Source organism: Syngnathus scovelli, chromosome 12, assembly GCF_024217435.2.
Source record: "Syngnathus scovelli strain Florida chromosome 12, RoL_Ssco_1.2, whole genome shotgun sequence".
Taxonomy (NCBI): Eukaryota; Metazoa; Chordata; class Actinopteri; order Syngnathiformes; family Syngnathidae; genus Syngnathus; species Syngnathus scovelli.
In genome coordinates, this window is record NC_090858.1 from 2,890,083 (window position 1) to 2,911,018 (window position 20,936).

The following is a 20,936-nucleotide window of genomic DNA, read 5'->3' on the forward strand; positions in this document are numbered from 1 at the left end:
AGAGATGCTGATGAAGACGGGATGAGGCTCCAATCTATGTTGGTTCAATGCCACTTGATGTTTTGTGTCAAACTAAATTTAAAGCATTATTATTTTATTTATTATTATATATTTATATTATTTTATTATTATTTATTATTTATTTCAGCAACATATATTTGAACACAAAGTGTGAACCAACACACGTAGAGCAATTGCTTTATATGACTATTACTCTGTTTTTATGAAATATGATATTATTGAGCGCTACTTTCTGCTGCAAATAGTCGTGCCGAATTCAACTCGCATCTCAAGGCATTACCGCCGATCGTCGTGCGATAGAGAGCCTCTTCGCGCTTATAGAGGATCTTGGTCGGCTCCAGCTCCTCGCCCCTCCCCTCCCTGCGCGAAGCTCAAGCTTTCTCTGTGGTGTCTCTCCAGCCTTCCCACCTCGCAGCTTCCCGTCCATCCAGCCTGCACGAATCCCCCCCTTCTCCCCTGCAACATGGCTACGGTGGTTACCTCGACCCGCTTCACGGATGAATACCAGCTCTACGAAGAACTCGGGAAGTAAGCTACCCCTTCCTTCTCCTCTTTCTTGCTTCCTTTCTTTCTCTTTGCTCTGTGCACCATCTTGTTTATCGCGCGCGCGTCTTGTTGAGTGCTGCCTGCTTTTTAATCCCCTATCGTGGCGTTTAAAGGTGCATTGCGCCATGTTTGGATTCTCCAACAGATGCCGAACTTGGTTGTGAATCCCCCCCCCACCCTCCCTCCCCTCTAGGGTGCACAACCTGCATGGTGGTGGCATCCTTCCTCCTGCATACACACACATAAAAAGACGCACACACGCATTTTTTTTGTGCAGTCTTTCTTTACATTTTGCAGGACTGCGAGTTTTTGGCATTGCACAACCCCGCTGTTGCACCCCGTCGTGTGTTTGATGACACAAACACGATGAAGCTGCAAAGCTGCTCTCTTAATCTCTCCGCACCCCCATTAGCGGCAGCGGCGGCGGCAGTTGCGGCGTGCCTTTAAATGCAAGCAGGCCAATGTATAGTAAGCAGCTACTTGTTGTCAAGCACTGGTGAAAATTGTTCTCCTGTTGACAGCCAGCGTGCTAATGAAAGCAGTGAATGAAACCAACAACTTCCAGAATCAGGTTTTTTTCTCCCCCTATGGGAAATAATATTTAGCCAGTTCATCAGTTCCTGGGTCTACCCTCCAGCCTCCAATCATAAACTCCACAGATGATGTTATGAAGTTCATCATCGGATATGTTCTTAACGTCCGCCGCTAATTTGTAAAAAATTAAAAATAATCTTCAAATTCATCTCACGGTTTCATTTCCTGTTCTCCGCTTGTCACCACACATTTCCTCTTGGCCGTCCACCGACACTCGTACGTGGTTCAGTTGTCGCCAAAAGAACAAGCATGTCGTGGAAATCTGTTTACGAGTGTGAGTGATTCCCTTCTGTGTATGTTAGACATGCTGTGCTTGTTATATGACACTCGCATTGTTTATGTGCCACCTCCAGGGGCGCCTTCTCTGTGGTGAGGCGCTGCGTGAAGAAGTCCACGGGGCAGGAGTACGCCGCCAAAATCATCAACACCAAAAAGCTGTCGGCCAGAGGTGAGTCGCCCGTCGAAAGTGGACGGTTCCGCTTTGCACTCAGCTCGCGTTCCTCGAGAGCTACCAGACACTTGGCTGAGTTACAAAAGCCTTTTTTTTACATCTTTAAATAGATGGAAATCAAAACATTTTTATTTTCTCTCCGATTCATCAATTAATCGACTCTACATCTGCGTGTATATAAAGTAAGTAAGATTAGACTCAACTTATGATTTTGAAGTATCAGCAAGTCTGTCTTCACACAAGCATGAGTGAACAGGGGCGTCCTCGCACACTTTTTATTACTTTCGTCCGAGAGTTGCAATAAATCATCGAAATAAAAACGCCTCTGTTAGCGCTCGCTAATGTACTTACCCGTAAGGTCTGATGACTGCCACCATAAGTCTCATGTGAGCTCGCAACACACACACACACACACACAGACGGATACCTTTAATATTGTTTTCATTTGTTTATTGTTTTATTAATATTGTATCGCGGATGCTCATATTCACAATCTGCGTAATCCACATGGCAATAACGCCAAGAGATTGCAAAAAGGGATCTTTATATGGAAGGGGTTACATAACGTGCGAAAGGAACGAAACTAAAATAAGTTTAAAAAAAAATCGCCGGCTAAAACGCTATGTTCGTTGCTGTGTCTTCATTGTGTGTTGAAATGTAGTCTTGTCGAAGTCGCAAGTGAATTGACGTCGGCGGGGGAGGGAGCATAGCTCGTTTTTTAAAAGACGCCGAATGTCGGCATCCGCATATCCATCCGTCCTGCCCACACATTTAAGAACAGCGCGGAGGCGGAGGAAAAGGAGGCTTGATGGATAAACGAATGCGATGATGTCGTCCCATTAATCAATCGCATTGGGCTAAGTGCCGTGTGTGTGTGTGTGTGTGTGTGTTGAGCTCTCCGGAGCCAACGCTGCGATGCGCTGTAAAAGGATGTGCATCATGTGGGCGCGGTTGCCAAAACAACGTTAATGATGCAAAGTCGAAACTTTGTCTGTGTTGCCATTACAGCCCACGCACTGTTTTCATGACCAACAATTTACCTTAAAGAAAAACTTTCACAAAGTCACACATCTCTGTTCGTTCGTTCAAACAAAGCTGATTTGGACCAATCACAAACCAGCAAATTGTTTTTGTCGCAACACCGGAAGTCTGACTTCAACATAAAAAACAAGATCTTATCAGAAGGCGCTAGCGTGTTGTACGTTTCCGAACGGTGAGTGAGTCATTCAAATCCCCCCCGGTGTAATAAAGCCGTCACGGTGAGCCAGCTCTGAAAAATCGCCTCTTTTCGCAGGCCTTGGCACGTTTCTAAGATTACAAGCGGTCGAAACGGGACAATTATAGCACAGACGGGAAGGTTGTGGAATGTCGCCTTTGATTGCTCTGCCCAAAACAAGATGGAGTCATCAGATGAAAAACACGGCAGTGATGGCAGCCCTCTTGGAACGGGAGCCAGAGGTCACATTTGGAGATCAAAACGGGTTTGGAACGTGCTTGAATATGATTGTGATCTTTTTTCACATCCGCACCTGCAGTGGTAATTGTTACCGCTTCAAGTGAATCGATTAATCGGCAACACACCGATTATTAAATCAATGGTAAGGCAGAAATGTTTTTAAAGATTTTTCAAACCTTCTGATTTCAGGCTCTCAAAAAGTTTCTCCATACACTTGAACGCAAATGAAATTATATTCGATTAATCGGATCTAAAATATTTGAGAGCCAGAGTCGCAGTACAAATATACACGAGGCAGATTTAGTCTTCCACAGTCATTTCCACAGGAAGACTTCATTTTTCCACCGCCTCTTGGTATTTTTCTGCGAAGGAAGGAAGTGTTCCCCACTTTTCCTGCCAATGTTTTTCCAGTCGCTCGGAACATTTGAACAAGCTCAAGAAGCCTCCCGTGACTCCTCCGGGTGACCCCCCCCCCCCCCCTCCCTCCCCCTCGATATATCTTCTTTGCATATCTGGTGCTTCAGATTAATCATTGCTTCTCGGTTGATGTCAAATGACCCAAAAAAAATTTAAACCCATGCAGATGTTACGGCCTATGAAAAATGACAAAATGTGCCATAATTCCAGCGTACGATGATTCTGAACGCACAACTGCGCGATTAACGGGACAAGGAACAAACACGCTGGGTCATCCTCTCCTCGCCATTAGGATCATTAACAGACGATGATTATATTAAAGTCGAACCCACAAGACTAATTTCGCTAAGTGCAAAAAGGCATTTGCTCGAGTGTGTGCAAACACAACAACCGGCCGTTGCTCCTCCACATGTGCAAGCTCGACAAAAGCCTGGAAAGATTCGTTTAGCGCTTACGCGTCTTGTAGGCATCCTGGCGCCTGCAAAAAATATTCTCGACATATCGGCTTCATTTTTTTTTTTTTCTGCATATGATTGTGTCACAGTTTATCCGAAACATTTTGTCTTTCTCTAACTTCAGATCATCAGAAATTGGAGCGCGAAGCGAGAATCTGTCGTCTGCTCAAACATCCAAACATAGGTGAGTTGGTGGGGAGGCTCTAGGCCCCCATGATTCCCCCCCTTAGAACCGCCACTGAATTATCACAAAAAATGAGCGAGTGACCAAAATACCAATTTTTTTTATTTTTTTTTGTCAACCTCCACGTGACTTCCTTCCTCATTTGATATTTCAAGCAACTCTGCTTCCCATTTGTCTTCTTCACCAGTTCGTCTTCACGACAGCATTTCAGAGGAGGGCTTCCATTACCTCGTCTTTGACCTGTAAGTACACGCACAGCGATACAATTTGCTTTTTTTTTTTATTTCATCTTCGTACATTCTATGCGTGTGCGCAGGGTCACCGGCGGGGAGCTTTTCGAAGACATCGTCGCCAGAGAGTATTACAGCGAGGCAGACGCCAGGTGCATTCAGATTGATGTCCTCCTCTGACTTACGATCCCTTTGCATGTTTTTGTTTTTTCGTTTCTTGGCACCGTGCGAACGTGCCGTTCTCTAAATGCCATTTTATGAATAAGTTATGAAGAGCCGGAATCGTCGTTTCGGGCTTGTTGACGAGCCTTACCACCCGCTCGGAACGCGCGGAGAAAATAAAAAAAGGTCGTAATGTGTTTGTCATTCGAAAAGGGAAAATCAACCCACGTGGAATTTACTGAAGAATTTTGTCATCTGTTCCAAAATAAGATCTGAATTATATAATTAAATTTTCTTTGTGCAGCCATTGCATCAATCAGATCCTGGAGAGCGTGAGCCACATCCACCAGCATGACATCGTGCACCGGGACCTGAAGGTGAGACATAATCACATGATTCCTTCCCTCTCACTTCACCAGACGCATTCCCTGGCCTGTTTTGTCCGCACCCCTCCTTCCACCCGCCTCTCCCTCTCTTCTGGACGAGCATGACGACAGCGGGACAGATGCTATTTTTGGCGCGGGATGACATGATGTCGGGTGACGATTTCAAGCCCCGGCCTCCCGCCCAAGCGAAATGATTCACCCGCGACCGCATTCTGACCTCATCAGCTTTTGTTGTGATGAGTATGAGATGATAAAGGATCGCTCCCTAATAAATTTCCCGATCAACTCTTTCATTCAGAAATCCTACAAAACTGCTGCATCAGAGCCGCGACGCTAAAAATAGCGCTCGGTGCCTTTCGCGCAGTGAAATTTCACACCGACGTTTGATTTTTAAAAATCTCCTTCGTGTCGAACTCCAGTATTAAAACAATCACGTCATGCATTTATCAGGAAAAAGGCCATCTGGGCTGGGTTGCCATGGTAACCCTGAGGTGAGGTCACCCGGCTGCTGCTGCAGTAGCGACTCGTGGCGTCGCCTCTTATTTATCCAGTCGGCTCGAAACACCCCATGCGGCTCGGAAACACGAGTTAGCAAGTCAGCACGTTCGACCGAGTTGATACTGACGTGTGTGTCTTGTGTCTCCTGCAGCCAGAGAATCTTCTCCTAGCCAGTAAGATGAAGGGAGCAGCGGTCAAGCTCGCCGACTTCGGCCTGGCCATCGAAGTGCAGGGAGACCAGCAGGCCTGGTTCGGTAAATCCAAAGTCAAGAATAGTGGAAATAAATGTGATGGTGGAAAAGGTGGCTTTGGTGATAATGTTAATTATTAAACAAATTTTTTTGCGGGCAGGCTTTGCGGGGACTCCAGGGTATCTGTCTCCAGAGGTGCTGAGGAAGGACCCGTACGGCAAGCCGGTGGACATATGGGCATGCGGTCAGTATTCGGAGTCGTCGTGTTACCGATGTAACGTGAGCAGGCAAGTTATTTTCACATGTACGTGTGAGTCAGGGGTGATCCTGTACATCCTGCTGGTGGGCTACCCCCCCTTTTGGGATGAGGACCAGCACAAACTGTACCAGCAGATCAAAGCCGGAGCCTACGACGTCAGTATTCGCCAAATCATGATAGTCGTCGTTATGATCATTTGAATATCGATGTGTGTAAATGTAAACATCGCTGTGGTTTCAGTTCCCATCGCCAGAGTGGGACACGGTGACCCCCGAGGCCAAAAATCTGATCAATCAAATGTTAACCATTAACCCTGCGAAAAGGATCACGGCCGACCAGGCCCTCAAACATCCCTGGGTCTGCGTAAGTTGCGCAATACTTCATTTTTCTTTGTCGTCTTCTTGGAATCCACAGTTGTTTTTTTGGGGAATTTTTTTTTTTACTACTACTTCCCGGCTAATGAAGTCATTTCAGGGAAAAAGTCTGACAAACTCACTTTCCATGACTTTACAGAACATGAAACTGGCTCGTATTAATTCCCTGTCCACTCCAGCTTAGGGAAAATACATTTAATCGGTTTTTGTTTTTTTAATTCTTGTTTTTTTTAATCAATTTTTTTTTTTTTATGTGGCAGTGGTGAATTTATTAATACTAAATGATCAAACATGCTTTATTAGAATATACTAAGAATTGAAACAGGCATAGTATTTGTTGAACTTTACCAAGGGTCATTTTGACCCGCTGTGTCATAGGAGTTTTAGCGTCAGTTAGGTAAGGACGATTTCGGCAGACTTTCTCTTCATAAGTGTCGACACTTAGCATCATTTAAGAGGCTTCGCTCCTCTTTTACGACAGCAACGCTCCACCGTGGCCTCCATGATGCACCGCCAAGAGACCGTAGAGTGTCTCCGCAAGTTCAACGCCAGGAGGAAACTGAAGGTGGATAGTCCCACACACTCACATTCAATAAATTAACCGATATTTCTAACATTTAATAATTGATTTACAGGGAGCCATTCTCACCACGATGCTCGTGTCCAGGAACTTCTCTGGTAAGTAGGAGTTGTATTTATTTTTTTGCTTTTGCTAAATCTGAAATTACAAAGAGGACAAATGGACTCAAGTCTTCAGTCTTGGTAGTCCACATTCAAGGCTCGGATGCGTGTGGCATTTTAATACGTCCGTGTAAGTAAAGTCGCTCCCGTGGGCCGTTGCCAACTGTATTCCATTAGTCGGCACTGATCCAGACGGAGTGACGGACGAGTGGTGCCAAGAAACCCCCCCCACCCCCCCGCGTACATATGGAAAGCTCCAAAGCTGATAGAATCTCGGCTTTGTTTTGGATTTGGAAGCCATCGCGAGTGAATTACGCCTTCGCTTTGGGTCTTGTCTTCATCGAAACCGGATTAGGAGATGTTCAAAGCTATTAGGCATCTCATTAGGTCATGCAGGACTTCGGTTAAAGATGGAGGTACCTTAAATTGAGAACACCATCCCGCTTTGCGGCTAGGGCGAGAAGCTGACGTTGCAGTCGAAACGGTTTGGTCAAATCACGCTAGTTTTGAATCATTCCGACAGCGTTACAGACTTGAATCTGTAAACGAGGTTGGCGTCCCACACCCCCAACAGTGACGTGACCCCCCCCCCATATTGAATCCCTCTCTGTCCCGCCGTAGTGGGACGGCAGCACACAAGTCCCGCCGCCACCACCAGCACCGCCGCCATGGCGCAAGAAGGTACAATTGATTTTTGCATCAGGGTTTGTCGGCATGCGGTCTTGCCCCAAAAACACCCAACAGGCCCCGCCCACTCTTGACTGGACTGCTTTTGATTGGTCCGATTTAATAGAAGGCATAAAGAAAAATTTCAAGTGTTAATCTTTCAGTGCATGTGTCGATGTTTACATCTCTTGACCATGCAATAAAAAAGTCTTTTACATTATACAGTGAACCCTCACATAATAATTAAAATGGCTTCAAGCTGTTTAATGACACTTCTAGTTTGTTTCATTTAAAAGCTGTGATTTAAATCACCACATAAATTTGCCTTTAAAACTGCTAGCTTAACGCTAACACATAATTGGCAGCGACAGGCTAATGAATAGCATTTCTTTGCCGAATATTTTACGCTTTAAGGAACGGAAATGAACCCAAAATTTGTATCTCAAGGCTCCACTGTATGAATTTACAAAATGAGTCATAAAGTAGCTCATAAGAAAGTATTACCGATATTGTTACATAAGGTGTCTTTGCATTTAGAGTTCATTTGAGTAATTTCTAAGTTTCTTATTTTGAAGTGGAATATTCTAAGATATTTTTATTTATTTTTTGCTAATTCCTGTGAATAGCGGGGGTTCACTGTAATCCAATGAAATAAATACTAAATATTACCCAGCATCTGATGCCCGGCCAGTGCCTGCCTCCGTGCCAGTGTGCATGCTACATGCTCCAATGAATGTCCCGTGATGACTGCCTGCTAATTTGCATGCAGAGACAAACTATACTATCAGTACGTTTTTATCATTTACATTAAAAGTCAAAATAATATCCGCAGGCGTTTAGAACCATACAACTTTTCCGTGTCCAATAACAAAGTACTTTGAAATGCTTTGATATTGCTGGAATTCAATTTCGAGGTTGTTGTCTTTCGAAGTGAATGCTGCATGTCGACAGCATGAAGCCTACAATGGTGCTACCATTTTTTTTTTTTTCAATGCTAACCTGAATAAATACGTCTGTCTTACTTTCTTCACGGCCACCCTTCCAACTCTTTAACACGGAAGGTAAGGGGAGGAACACGAGAACGTGGCGCTCATAATGTCATGTTTCGTTTAGCGGATGATTGCGGATTAAGGCCTTGATTCGTTTTTTTTCGTTGTTTTAGGAAGATCATTTTATTGGGTTTCTTTTCTGTAGAATTTGCCCAGTGGTTGTTTTCGTATTCAATTTCAGCCATGGGTCCTTGAGACTTTTCTATTTTGATTGACATGTCCACCAAATTTTGGGTCAAACATCTAATGCCAAGAGGGACATCTCAGTGAATTTTGAGGGACCCCTTAATTTTAATTCATACATTTTAAGACAAATCCCTGTGTCACAGTTCCTCTTATATAGTATGCGTCATATTTTGCTAGCTTAATAGCATAGCATCATCGCTTAAATACTTTTGGAATGTTTTTGGAGAACATAACAGTTCAACAAACAAGAAAAGTCTGGTTTCCTTTATTTGTGGAGGGCCATGAAAATATACAACATTTTTGGAGCTAGCGATATTGCTAAAAATTGGCTAATTGGGCAAGTATGCTAGTCGGCTAACCGTTCTTTGCAATGAGCTTTGAGTGGTTTGACTGTATTTCATTCACTACTAGTCTGTGAAAACAAAATTTGGTTATTATTTTTTGTTTTTGCGTTACCCTCTTGACTTAATTCTTACCATTTCTGTGTTGCAGCTTGCAAAACCTTATTAAACAAAAAGTCGGACGGCGTGAAGGTACGTTTTTCCCCGAGCATCCTCAGCCTTCATATACTTTGACTCTGTCTTCCTGTTTGATTCTCAGACTTTTAGGCTACTACTAGATTTCCCGTGTGCACAGATTTTACTCAATTTAACTGTTCCTTGTTTTGGCTTATGCAAATTTGTGCTTTCTTTGTCAAGCTAGTGGTGGTTCGGGTTCGTGCATGCAATTTAAAAGCTACGTTATTTTGAAAGTTGAAGCTAAAATACACCAAATAAGTATTTTAAAACTTACAAATATATGTAGCACTCCAAGTACCACTATCGTGACCAACCAATGTTTGTCCGAGTGTTTTTATTCCCTTAACGGCTCACTTATTTATTTCTTTTACTGTCAGCTTTTCCTCCCTTTTTTTGTGTGCAAAAATGTGGCTGCTTCTTTGTTTGAATTATGATTTTCTTGCTCATTTATTTCCCTCCTCCTCTTCATTGCTGTCTGTCAGAAAAGGAAGTCCAGCTCGAGTGTTTGTTTGATGGTGAGATGATGAGCTCGTGTCGCTCGCTCTCCGTTCTTCCGTTTGTCTGTCTGGCACCTTTTTTTTTTTTGTAACGACTTTTCCCGGGCAAAGACGCTTTGAGCCGCGTGACACTTTTCATTCCGTTTCGTTCATGTTCCGTTCGCCGTCCTCGCATATCTTCATCAACCCGCACAAACATGTTCTTGTCATCTTCATCAGCACAAACATGTTTCCGTGGTTCTTGTCTTTGAGTAAAGGAGAGGAGGAGATGTGCAGTAGCAGAAGGCTCACGTTCACATCTAGCCAAGGCGCAAATTGTGTTTTGTCGCATTGTGTCTGTTGTCATGGAATACGTTGTTATTCCCTGGCGTCTTGCCCTTCATCTATCCATCCATCCATCTATCCGTCATTCATCCCTGCATGGTAAAGTGTGTCCTCCCTCCCCCCCAGGAATCGCAGACCACTGTCGTGCACAACCCAGCTGACGGTATCAAGGTAAGATGCTCACAGTTAATTGGAAAAAAAAAATGTAAGAATTAGAAAAATAAGTATTTAAAAAAAAAAAAAAAGAACTTGTGTAGCGAAATTAATATAAATACAGACAACATGATAAAAGTAACACATTTACTAAAATCAACAAATGAAATAAAAATTGTGGTGTAAAAAAAAATCATCCAATTAATAATAATAATATAAATCCTATATGTAATAAAATGCAATTATTTTAAAATAACGGTTTTATAGCAAATATAGAAAAAGTCATATAAATAGAGATAATCACAGCAATTGTACTAAAATATTTTAAAATCATAATAAAACAAGTAATAAATTGATTGGACACTGCCTTGGCTGGTTTGTGCTCCCGGGAGGTCGTCGTGTCTCCATCTGTCCATCCATCAGGTTTGTCATGTATGTAGTGAGGTGTTGTTTGTATTTTTTTTTTTTTTTTTTGTTCAATCGTTCTCATTCTCAAGCCTGTGGCAATGTTTTCCCGGCAGGGCTCGACGGAGAGCTGCAACAACGCTGAAGAGGAGGAGATGAAAGGTAGGAAAGGTACTTGTCCCACTTTGGCCTTTCTCAGCATGCTGTTTGATATTAAATGATATTGCGAGCCAAAACAGCAGCACCTACAGGGGCCTGCCAACAATAATTCATTCTATTATTAGAATCTATACAGTAAGACGATATAAATTGTAAATGTCCCCAGCCGGACTTTGGTCCAGCTAATCATAGGCTCCTCGAGGTGACCTGGCTACGTTAGCATAAGCGTGGTGTCCTACCAGAGACACACATGGTGGCACTGACATAATCCTCTAATTAGTCTCAGGACCTTCTGAAAGGAGCTAATCTTCTTAGAAGAAGAAAAAGAGGAGGAAGCCTTCCCGACGCTTTTCCTCGCCCTTGATCCTTGGCCAGGCTGCTTGCTGTCTGTCAACAGCTTTGACCTGATGATGGTCATGATAACGATTTTTTTTTTTTCCCCTTGTCGGCTGTGCTGAACATGAGCATTAGTGCAGTTTAACTTTCTGTAGCCATGTGTGGAGGATGTTAGTGAGCCCAGGTTTTCATGTTGAACTCATAACCTCGAAATTATTAATCCCAGACCCTTATCCATAGCACTAACCCAGTACTCAGAACCCAACCTACTCGGTGATCTGTAAATTAGACACTGTCAAGCAGGGCTTTTTTTTTTAAATGACACTTTGCAGTCCTGTGCTGCCACCTACTGGCACACTAGAGTTATTAGAGACTTTCACAATTTTCAAACGCTAAGAGTAAATATTTCTTGGTTAAACGATGTAGATGTCTTGAAGGGTCTGAGAGTGTTGACTTCCTGTTTGTGTTTCATTGTCTTTAACTTTGTCTTGAACTTCTCTTTTCAGGCCGTAAACAAGAGGTCATCAAGATGACCGAGCAGCTGATTGAAGCCATCAACAATGGCGACTTTGAGGCCTACACGTATGTTATTATTATTATTTTCTTTAATATTTTTTCTTTATCAAATTTACCAAAGTTTCCATGACACCGACTGACCTCTGAGAACCCCCATCAGATATTTCTATTATCTAATGAAGTTTGTTTTTGTTGTCATGCGGTAGGAGAATCTGTGACCCGGGCCTGACCTCCTTTGAGCCGGAAGCTCTGGGCAATCTGGTGGAGGGCATGGACTTCCACAAGTTCTACTTTGACAACCGTACGTTTGACTTCCGTCTCCTCGTTGATACATCATAATTGATTGGAAAATATTTATTCTCTAATTTGTTAGTTTATGCCAAAATAATAACCTCGGTAGCCTTATTAGCTTCTAGCGTGCTGAGATTAAGCTAAGTGTTCACCCGCTTCCGACTTTTCATCAGTGTTGAGTAAGAACAGCAAGCCGGTGCACACCACCATTCTGAACCCTCACGTGCACCTGATGGGCGAAGACGCAGCGTGCATCGCTTACATCCGTCTGACGCAGTACATGGACGGGCAAGGCCACCCGCGTTCATGCCAGTCGGAGGAGACCCGCGTGTGGCAGCGCCGCGACGCCAAGTGGCTCAACGTCCACTTCCACTGCTCGGGAGCTCCCGCCGCGCCGCTGCAGTGAACTCCATGCGCGGTAAGGTCTGACAGATCAAACTCATATCGACTTTATTTTCTCAGGTACTCGATAACAACCACGATACTCAAATCGATTGTGTAAGTCCTCCTTGGCAGTAGTTGGCGCTATACTAGGGCGGTTTGAAAACCTTTTGCCAAACGTCCGTGTAACGTTGAACAAACCCTGACCAAAAAACAACATGCGTCTTCGCTTGTTTGGCTAGTTTGTCTATGTAGCGTATGTTAGCATTAAGCTAGCAGAAGGTAATATCAGGCAAACCTATGTGGTTGTTTTAAATGCAATGTAAATCTTTTTTTTTTATTTGACAGCATACTTCAACCAGAAGTCAATTAAACCGCTTGGTGTTGATGCTGTATGATCCTCACCATTGTGTGAAACCCCCAAAATCCATGACAATTCTTCATTTGTCTTTCTAGAAAGGGTTAGGGACTCATTTTCTTCTTCCTTCTCAGCTTGTCTTCAATCCGATTGGGTGAGCATCGTCTCTCGGCCGTGCTCGCAAGCATCCTGGCCCGGAACGAGAGGGTAACAACATACAAGATGACGATGACACAAATATAACAATGACAATTATGTCAAAAAGAGGGAATAAACCAACAAAAACAACAATAAGACACACAAAAATTAGCTTGACTGAAGGAGTAGGAGGCCCACCAACGGACCGGTGCGGTTCTTCCGTTTGGATGGTGCATGTTTGTGAAGGGAGGGCACACGCGTTCGATGCCGTCGCCCCTTATCATCTTGTCTGCTTGCACACACACACACACACACACACACCTAACGAGAATTGTGAGGCACTAACGAGAATTAAGCATAAACGTCCAATTTGGACTCTGTTTAGTCGCGTTACCTAAAGGGACCGTCATTGTTTTTTTTTTTATTATAACGATTCTTTTTTTACTTAGTGTTTTTTATGTATTTTAACATACTTTGGGGAATTCTATTTAACGTGCGGATTAATATATGCAAGTTGTACCTGCGTGTGTGTGCATGGAAAAGCGTTTATTTTATACTCGGCAGCCATTTTAAGGTCGTACCGGTGCGCTCTTTGTTTTCATTTCGGCGCACGAGTAGAATGACGTCGTTCCACTCGTGCACCGAATTGTCAAAGCGTGACCTCGTACGTGGAACTTGAGGTGGTCATCAAGTATGTCTGATAAATGCTGACGGGATTTTCCATACATACGTGTGTGTAAGCATGATTCCACATCCACCGGCCTGTACTGTTTCTCCGACTGTTGCTCCTCTTCCTCCCTCGTCTTAATCGTGATGATGATGATGATGTCAGCACCCCCCCCCACGTCTCGTGTTTATCGTCCCATCTCAGCTTGCCGTAATTGTGTGTTTCGCTCCAACAAGCATGTTTGCGGACTGTCGGCTGAAACACGAGGCAAAAAAATAAAAAGAAGAAAAAAATCAAGGCATGATGGGAGGAAGAGTTCTAAGAGGAGCTTTTTTCTGCTGAAGGCAATCAACCGGCAAGTCCTTTCTTTGTTGTAAATGTTGTACTTGTTAAGTGTTTTGGATGTTTTTCAGAGTCACAACTGGGAAAAAAAAGGGTTTAAATGTATGAAACTGCTGCAAGCCTTTGCTACTGTCACACACACACACACACACACACACGAGTCACATGAGCACATGCTAGCCAACGTCATCCTTTTAAGAGGAAACGCATCATTACTTGCTCGAATATCATGTCTGGAAATTTAGAATTTAATTCCATTAGGCACACAATTTCATTTCAAAATTAGCTGATCAACTGCTCAGATTTTTTAAAAAAAAAATTTGCTGAACCACTAAGATTAGCATTATTTATTTATTTTCAAGTTTCTTTACATTTGTATTAATTTCTTTATTAAATTAGTTTATTTTTGTGTTCGGTTTCGCCCTACCTACACTTAAAAAACTTTAAACATAGGCACCATGTTTTTTTTTAATATATTCCTCTAATGGTTTTAAAGTCAAACTTGAAAAAAAAAACACATTTTACTAACATTGAAAATGTTTCCCCCCCTCCAATATGAGCATTTTTTTTTCTCATGATCATTTCATCAGGCCAATAATGTGCACTGCACTTGTCACTTTTTTTTTTTTTAAGTTTTGCGAGAGTTGTTCAATCCGTAACATCACCACAACCTCGAAGCTTCCTTCTGTTTTCCCACCTGACAGACAAGACAGGGTATGGATCCACCTTTCGAGTCTTTTAATGTTGTACATAGGTGTCACGTGACCAAACCGGAAGTGATTGCACCAACTACCTAAACTTTAAACACATTCATCCACTGTGTAGCTTTTTGCATCGTATGAATATTTACTGTTTGCAGAGGAAAAACACGTGTTATGGAGTTATTGTCAAAGCCACAGCAACCGTACAGAAATATATATGCAGTTTTACATGATGATGATGATGAATTATGCATGTGTTCTTTCTTGTCATTTTTCACCTTTTACTGGATGGACAATTGAGACTTACTCGTGTCACAGAGTTAAAAAAAAGCCTCATTAGCTTTATGGAGAGAGTGAGGTGTAAAAGATAAAAATGTAAAAGATTGGATGGAGGGTTTGTCCTTTTGCATGAGCGTAGAATTAAATCATGACAGTGGTACATTTACAAAGCTGTTTGTGTGGATCGTTGTTCTTCATAGCTTGGTTATTACTGGAATATTGAAGTGTATTTAATTAAAAAACGCATTTTGAAAGATTGTGTTATGCCCTATTTTTTTGGTTTTAGTAAGCTTTGAAATCACAGTTGCAACTTTTTGACTTCCTTTATATAGCCAGTTGCAGTTTCCGATGGGGCTGCAGTCCCGTTAGTGAACACAGGAGGGCGCCAAAGATCCAACCTACTGTATTTATTTTATTTCAAGAAAAATAAAGAATGCATTAATGTTCATTGCCACCCCCTTAAAACATTTACTAACTGTCTCAGTTTTAACAGAGCAATTTCCAACCTATTTTTTCCCCACTTTGCTGAAATAAACCAATTTTGAGGGGTGCTGCATCAAAGTAATTTTAATCTTTTTTATATTAATGTACTGTACTGTTACACAAATACAGTCAAAAACTCAACTTGTTGTATTTGTAGTTGGTGTTGTGTCCGATGCATTCACCCGATTTACAGATCCACTACACTAATTGGCATCTGGTTATGAAGTGCTGCCTCCATGAATGAAAATACAATCCATGATCTTACTGTCTCTTGTGCTTGTGTGTTTTTCATCAGGGAAAAAAGGTTGCAATACGCTGACATGATCTCCTTGTGGTATTATGTCATTAGCCCACATGAGTCTAGATCAATAAGGAAGGAGATTTATTTGTCAAAGCATTGATTTCCTATTGCAGCACCAGCAGAGTGGGAGACCGTTAATGAGACCTTCAATGTCCAGGTAAAAGGCCTCTTCATTCAATCATGTCTTTCCTACATATGTACATCGTGTTGATGATGCAAAGCCGTTACGTCATCATGTTGCCTAAACAAGTATTTTTGTTGGTAGACAAACGTCAGTCACCTCACCAGCATGCGATGGATCAATTCATTTGGAGTCATTTCATTAGGTACACCTAACAAGAGCCATTACTTTAGTTTGATAACAGAATTTAGCTCTGGAGAGTAAAATGTCTAAAATGACATCAACCCCTGATCTCAGGTCAGCAGTTGCGTTTCAAAGTAATCAATCACTTGTTGATTATGTGTCTCCTAAACCCTGTGCATTGATCAGGAATGATGCTGAGCCATCACAAAGGCCGTAGTGTGTGCATCCTAATCTGTCAATGACAACAAATGAGACTTTTATTCACCTCACACTTAAGATGGAGTGTATAATTTTGCCATTTCCATCTGACGCTTACATTTGTTTTACGTTTGGAAACCTCATTTCCCCGTCATAGGACAAAATGTTTGATACGCTTGCACAAACCGATGACGTATTTAAATACGTTCAAACGTACTCGCAAGTACCGTAGTAAGCGATTTATTATGATCGGCGATGCAATTCTCGTTGAAAATGACCAAGTTTGTGCAACGTTGACGTAAAGTACGTATTGTATTTTTTTTTAGTTTATTTTTTCCTTGAATAGAAATAATTAAGAATTAAGAAATTCTTATTTGTATTATTATTTTAAAAATACCCCCCCCCCCAATGTCGCCGTAGAGTACGTACTGTATTTTTTTTTTAGTTTATTTTTTCCTTGAATAGAAATAATTAAGAATTAAGAAATTCTTATTATTTGTATGATTATTTTAAAAATACCCCCAACCCCCCAACGTCGACGTAGAGTACGTATTGTATTTTTTTTAGTTTATTTTTTCCTTGAAGAGAAATAATTAATAATTAAGAAATTCTTATTATTTGTATGATTATTTTAAAAATACCCCCCAACACACACACGCGCACAAACCGACAACCTATGTTCCACGCCCTATTTTTTCTCTCGGAGGTTACGCGCAAGGAAGAGAGAGGGATGGAGAGAGAGAAGGGGCGGTGCTTCGACCTCAGCTGCTGCTCTTCAGTCTCATTATTGACCAGGGAATGAATGGAGAGCCACGTACTTTTTTGACGACCGAAGGACTGCTGTTTGGAATCTTAAAAAAAGGCTGGATTATATACACCTTTTTATTTTTAGTCCACATCTATTTTAAAAGGTTGTCTTTTATCTTACATTCCAGGATCTACCCGCCTTTTCTCGAAAGCTTCTGGTTTGGAAATGGCTTCGGGAGAACAGCTGGTTCGTGTCGAGACATTTGTGGAATAACCTTTATTTTTCTCTACCCCCTTCATCCTATCCAACTTCCGCTCCAAGCCGGCGAAATGCGCCTCTTTTTAAACCAGTCAACCACATGAGTGGAGTCTAAATCAACTACACTTCACATCCCTCCCTCCTCATTTTCATTCCATATACTGCAATCAACGAGGTAAAAATATGGAAAGTGAGGTTTTTAGCCCCCTGCTGGAGCATTTCATGCTGTCACCGCTGGTCTGCTGGGTAAGTCACCAAACACAATGTACTCAAATTGATTATTTGAGGTGTGGTGATTACCCCCACTCCTCTTCCTCCTCCCCTTTCTCAGGTGAAGACGGTGGGGAAGCCCACAGTGACAGATGGCAGCAAACTGTCAGAATATGTCCATTTGGTGGATGGAGTTTACCTCAATGAGGTCATGCTGGAGATGTGAGTACCCCCGAATGCAATGCGACATCTCCAAGAGTCAGGGTGGGAGGGTCAAAAAACCTCCAGGGGGAGGGTGCATGTGATTAAAAAGTGTCACAATTTATTTTGGCTATGAACTGAGACTCTGTTTGGGCTTTTGGGGGAGGGTAAAAGGGGGTGCGCCAGCTCCGTTAGTGTGTTGAAGGTGCTGCATGGCTCAGCTTGATCACGTTTGTAAACATGAAGCGTTCAACTAGCTATGAACAGTCTTTGTTATTGATAAGAGTCATGAAAACATTTAATGAAGGTCCAAAACAGTGCTACTTAAAAAAAAAACTTCATTTTTTTTATCCGATGGGACAATCGGTTGAATAAACGATTTTAAAATGACTCAATTGCTGAGAATCACTCGAAGCGACCTTGTATTCATCAGTGGTGTACCTAATCGAGTGTCCAGCAAGACATATAATGCGCAGTCGCCCTTCCAGCCTTACCTCGCCCTCGAGGCACACATCAACCAATTCTTGAAGAAAGCTTCCAGAAGCTGTCTGCTGGGAGCGAATGTAGGCTGTGCACAATGGGACCTCGAATGTGGGCCACAGACGGGTCACATGGGTTCATTTATTCCATCTTTGGTAGTACGGTGGACTTAATATGATCATGTCTACCTCACAGATGAGAAGATTTTGGTCCACTGTTTGCGACAACATTCCACCATGACAGTCACTCAGAATTCCACTCCAAAAAATTTTATTTGCCTGTGCGATGTAATACGAACGCAGCATGATGTGAAAATCTTACTCACAGCTTTGATTACTGGTTTCCTGCCTCTGCTTGGCTTCTTCATCCATTTGCTTCCTCTGCCGCTTTGCAAATTGGCTGGTTTGAACGTCGACAGTCACATTAAGATGTTTGGTGGGGGGTAGCGTACTGGGCATAAGTGTTCCGAGCTTGGCAGCTGTATGCCGCCTGACAGGAAATGGCCAGTCACAGCTTTTGTGTGTTTGTGTGTACAATTTTTTTTTTCCCAATGATTCTATCTCAGCATGGGACACACACACACACAAACTGTGTATGTGGACATTTGTTTTTGCAGTCAGGCAGCTGTCGGTGGTCTCATCCTGGCAAGCTATCCACACACAAGGCCCACTGTGACGGTCAGATTGTAGCGTTTATACGGCGGGTCTTTGTCTGCTCTCTCGCTTTATTCGCGTGACAACACCAGCTTGTTAATAATTGTCTAAATTGGAATGAGATCTTTGTTTTGCTGGTGCGATAGCTAAAAAAAAAAAATATCGTAGCTGATAAATTTATTTATTGCTACTCTCATTGGAAGTTTACGGTCAACCAAAAACAAAGAGAATCGTGCCGTCCAGAAGACAGCGGCGGGACGTCGGGATTATCTAACGGTTTCCTCCCGACGCCCAGATGGTAACCCTGGCAACCCCCTCCCTCCCCCCCCCACCTCTGTCCTCTCATGACTGTCATTACCCAGCCAATTAGATGACCTCCTCACTCCTGTCAAACCAATTAGCTCGGCCACGCCGTGAGGCGAAGCCAATTAAAAATATTGACATATGACAGAATGAAAAGAATCTTGACACGCCAATCCTCATCGGAGTTGCTTTTATTTGGGGCATTTTTACGACATTCCTGCGGTGCTGCATTCCAGATTGACCCAATTATAAATCAATCAATCTGGAAAAACGATTCTCCCAGATGTGTCGCGATACACACAATGTAGCTCTTTGATAGCTGCTAACATAACTGAGGCTTGACTCCAAAATCAACAGAGGCTACGTTGTGCTAAAGCTAACGACATAGTGCCGTTTTCATTCCCAGCGTATGTGTGTTATCAGCGACTTGCTTCACACTCGGCTTATTTTTACTTCCTCTTAGCACTTATTCGTTCTTTCCCTCATCCTTCCTTCGCGCCTCATCTCCTCTGCCCCTTCCCCGCTGTCTTTCTACTCTTGTTTTCTTTCGAGCTTCTGTTTGGCGAGCTCCGGCTGACATAGTTGAAATTCCAGCTGCAGGGATGCAGAAGTGCTGCTGCTGCTGAGATGTTAGAAGTTGGCACTCCCCACCCACCCCCACTCCTCCTCACTGGCAAAACCACACAGCTCTTGGAAATCTATAAAGAAGTGCAGGCTCTGCCTTAAATCCGACATTCCTGGCAGTCGTCTTTGCGTCTGGCGTTAAGCAATGATGTGTTTATGTGAACCTTAAAAAGTGCCACAACCAAGGCCATGCTAAACCTCAAAGAAATGGTCGAACTTCACACGCTGATGAAGCCAATTGAGGTTTACTGTCAAACTAAACAAAAAGACTCTGCTAGCTTGATGCTAACAATGTAAAATGCTGGAGCTGATGTGCTGCATTAATGCAGACTCGACATTTCCTCCATCTGTTCCACGCTAGAGATGAGAGCCTCCCATGTAGCGTTAGCCACTCTGCCAGGAGCTGCATTTAAAACGCATTAGGTTCGGAAATGAAGTGCAAACCAGACTCAATTAGGGCCTTGTTTTTTTTTTCTGATGAAGAAATAATGTCCAGGAGATGCTATTAGCTCTGTCGGGAAGATAGGGGCAATTGTTGATGGAATTTGCGTCCAACTTTGGAATGTAAAGAATGGAAGAAACCAAGACAAAGCAGAGGGGGGGGGGGGGGGGGAGTCCATTAAATGGAAAAAAGTCAAGGAAATTCTTAACATAGCGAGGTCACATGGTCTGTTCATGTGGCGCTACTGTCACCATAGAAGAGCAATTTGCTCTCCAAATACGCCAAAGTACTTCATGTGTATTTGCTTTCTTAAAAAAAAAAAAAGCTTAGCTTTTGGTCTGAAGTACATATTAAACATGTAAAGAATGTCAAACATTTTTGGGCTTTTCCAACTCTGATTTAAGAATAGACAGGTTTTCGTTAGCATTGATGCTAATAAGCAAATGCTCATCCCCCTTGATTCCTGTTAGCGGTTTAGCTCCCATGCTAGTTGTGTGTCTATGTAATCACACCCACACACACCCGCTCCGGCTATGTTTGGACAGACACGTGGCCAAACGAAGCCTTTCCTTTCCCTTTTTTGTGCGTGTGTGCGTGGCCGCCCATGCTGATGTTAATGCAGGCTGTCATATATAGGTTAACACCACTCCGCAAAGCACGCAGCCAATCGGAGAACGCCGAAAGCCCCAATGGCTGCTGAATTCGGGCTCGGCGGCCATCCGCACATAAGCGATGGTTAGGATTATCGACTGTCTGTGTGCCTGTCTGTCTTTCCGTCCCTCCTTAATCTATTTGTCTGCCCAAAGCCTTAAGTTTGATGTATCAGCAGGAACAGCAAGGGGGTGAAGATCTTGGATTTT

At 42.8% G+C, this 20,936-nt stretch overlaps 2 protein-coding genes across 25 annotated transcripts in view; both read left to right on the top strand.

Annotated features, from left to right (window-relative positions):
* Positions 1 to 367: 367 nt before the first annotated feature.
* camk2g2 (calcium/calmodulin-dependent protein kinase (CaM kinase) II gamma 2) lies at positions 368 to 15,125 on the top strand. Of its 16 annotated transcripts, XM_049736477.2 has the most exons (21): positions 370 to 549; positions 1,515 to 1,609; positions 4,065 to 4,124; positions 4,312 to 4,366; positions 4,441 to 4,506; positions 4,821 to 4,893; positions 5,552 to 5,654; positions 5,752 to 5,835; positions 5,911 to 6,005; positions 6,091 to 6,213; positions 6,706 to 6,789; positions 6,860 to 6,902; positions 7,527 to 7,586; positions 9,299 to 9,339; positions 9,807 to 9,839; positions 10,272 to 10,316; positions 10,820 to 10,865; positions 11,705 to 11,780; positions 11,921 to 12,015; positions 12,179 to 12,423; positions 12,879 to 15,125. In XM_049736477.2, the coding sequence occupies exons 1-20, from the start codon at positions 485 to 487 to the stop codon at positions 12,409 to 12,411; spliced, it is 1,575 nt and encodes a 524-aa protein (XP_049592434.1). In that variant the 5' UTR covers positions 370 to 484; the 3' UTR covers positions 12,412 to 12,423; positions 12,879 to 15,125. The 16 variants fall into 16 exon arrangements, with proteins under 16 accessions (XP_049592418.1, XP_049592419.1, XP_049592416.1 ...); XM_049736468.2 differs by lacking the exon at positions 10,272 to 10,316 and having other exon boundaries at positions 10,820 to 10,874; XM_049736466.2 differs by lacking the exon at positions 9,807 to 9,839 and having other exon boundaries at positions 10,820 to 10,874.
* A 1,738-nt stretch (positions 15,126 to 16,863) lies between these two features.
* ccdc88ab (coiled-coil domain containing 88Ab) overlaps positions 16,864 to 20,936 on the top strand; it is a 28,933-nt gene continuing 24,860 nt past the window's right edge. For all 9 annotated transcript variants that reach the window (XR_011087850.1, XM_068652575.1, XM_068652576.1 and 6 more), the window contains exons 1-2: positions 16,864 to 17,409; positions 17,495 to 17,595. Coding sequence is in view for 8 of the 9 variants with exons in the window: in XM_068652575.1 (XP_068508676.1) it covers positions 17,347 to 17,409; positions 17,495 to 17,595 (164 nt within the window). In the remaining variant the exon portion in view is untranslated. The remainder of the gene's footprint in view (positions 17,410 to 17,494; positions 17,596 to 20,936) is intronic.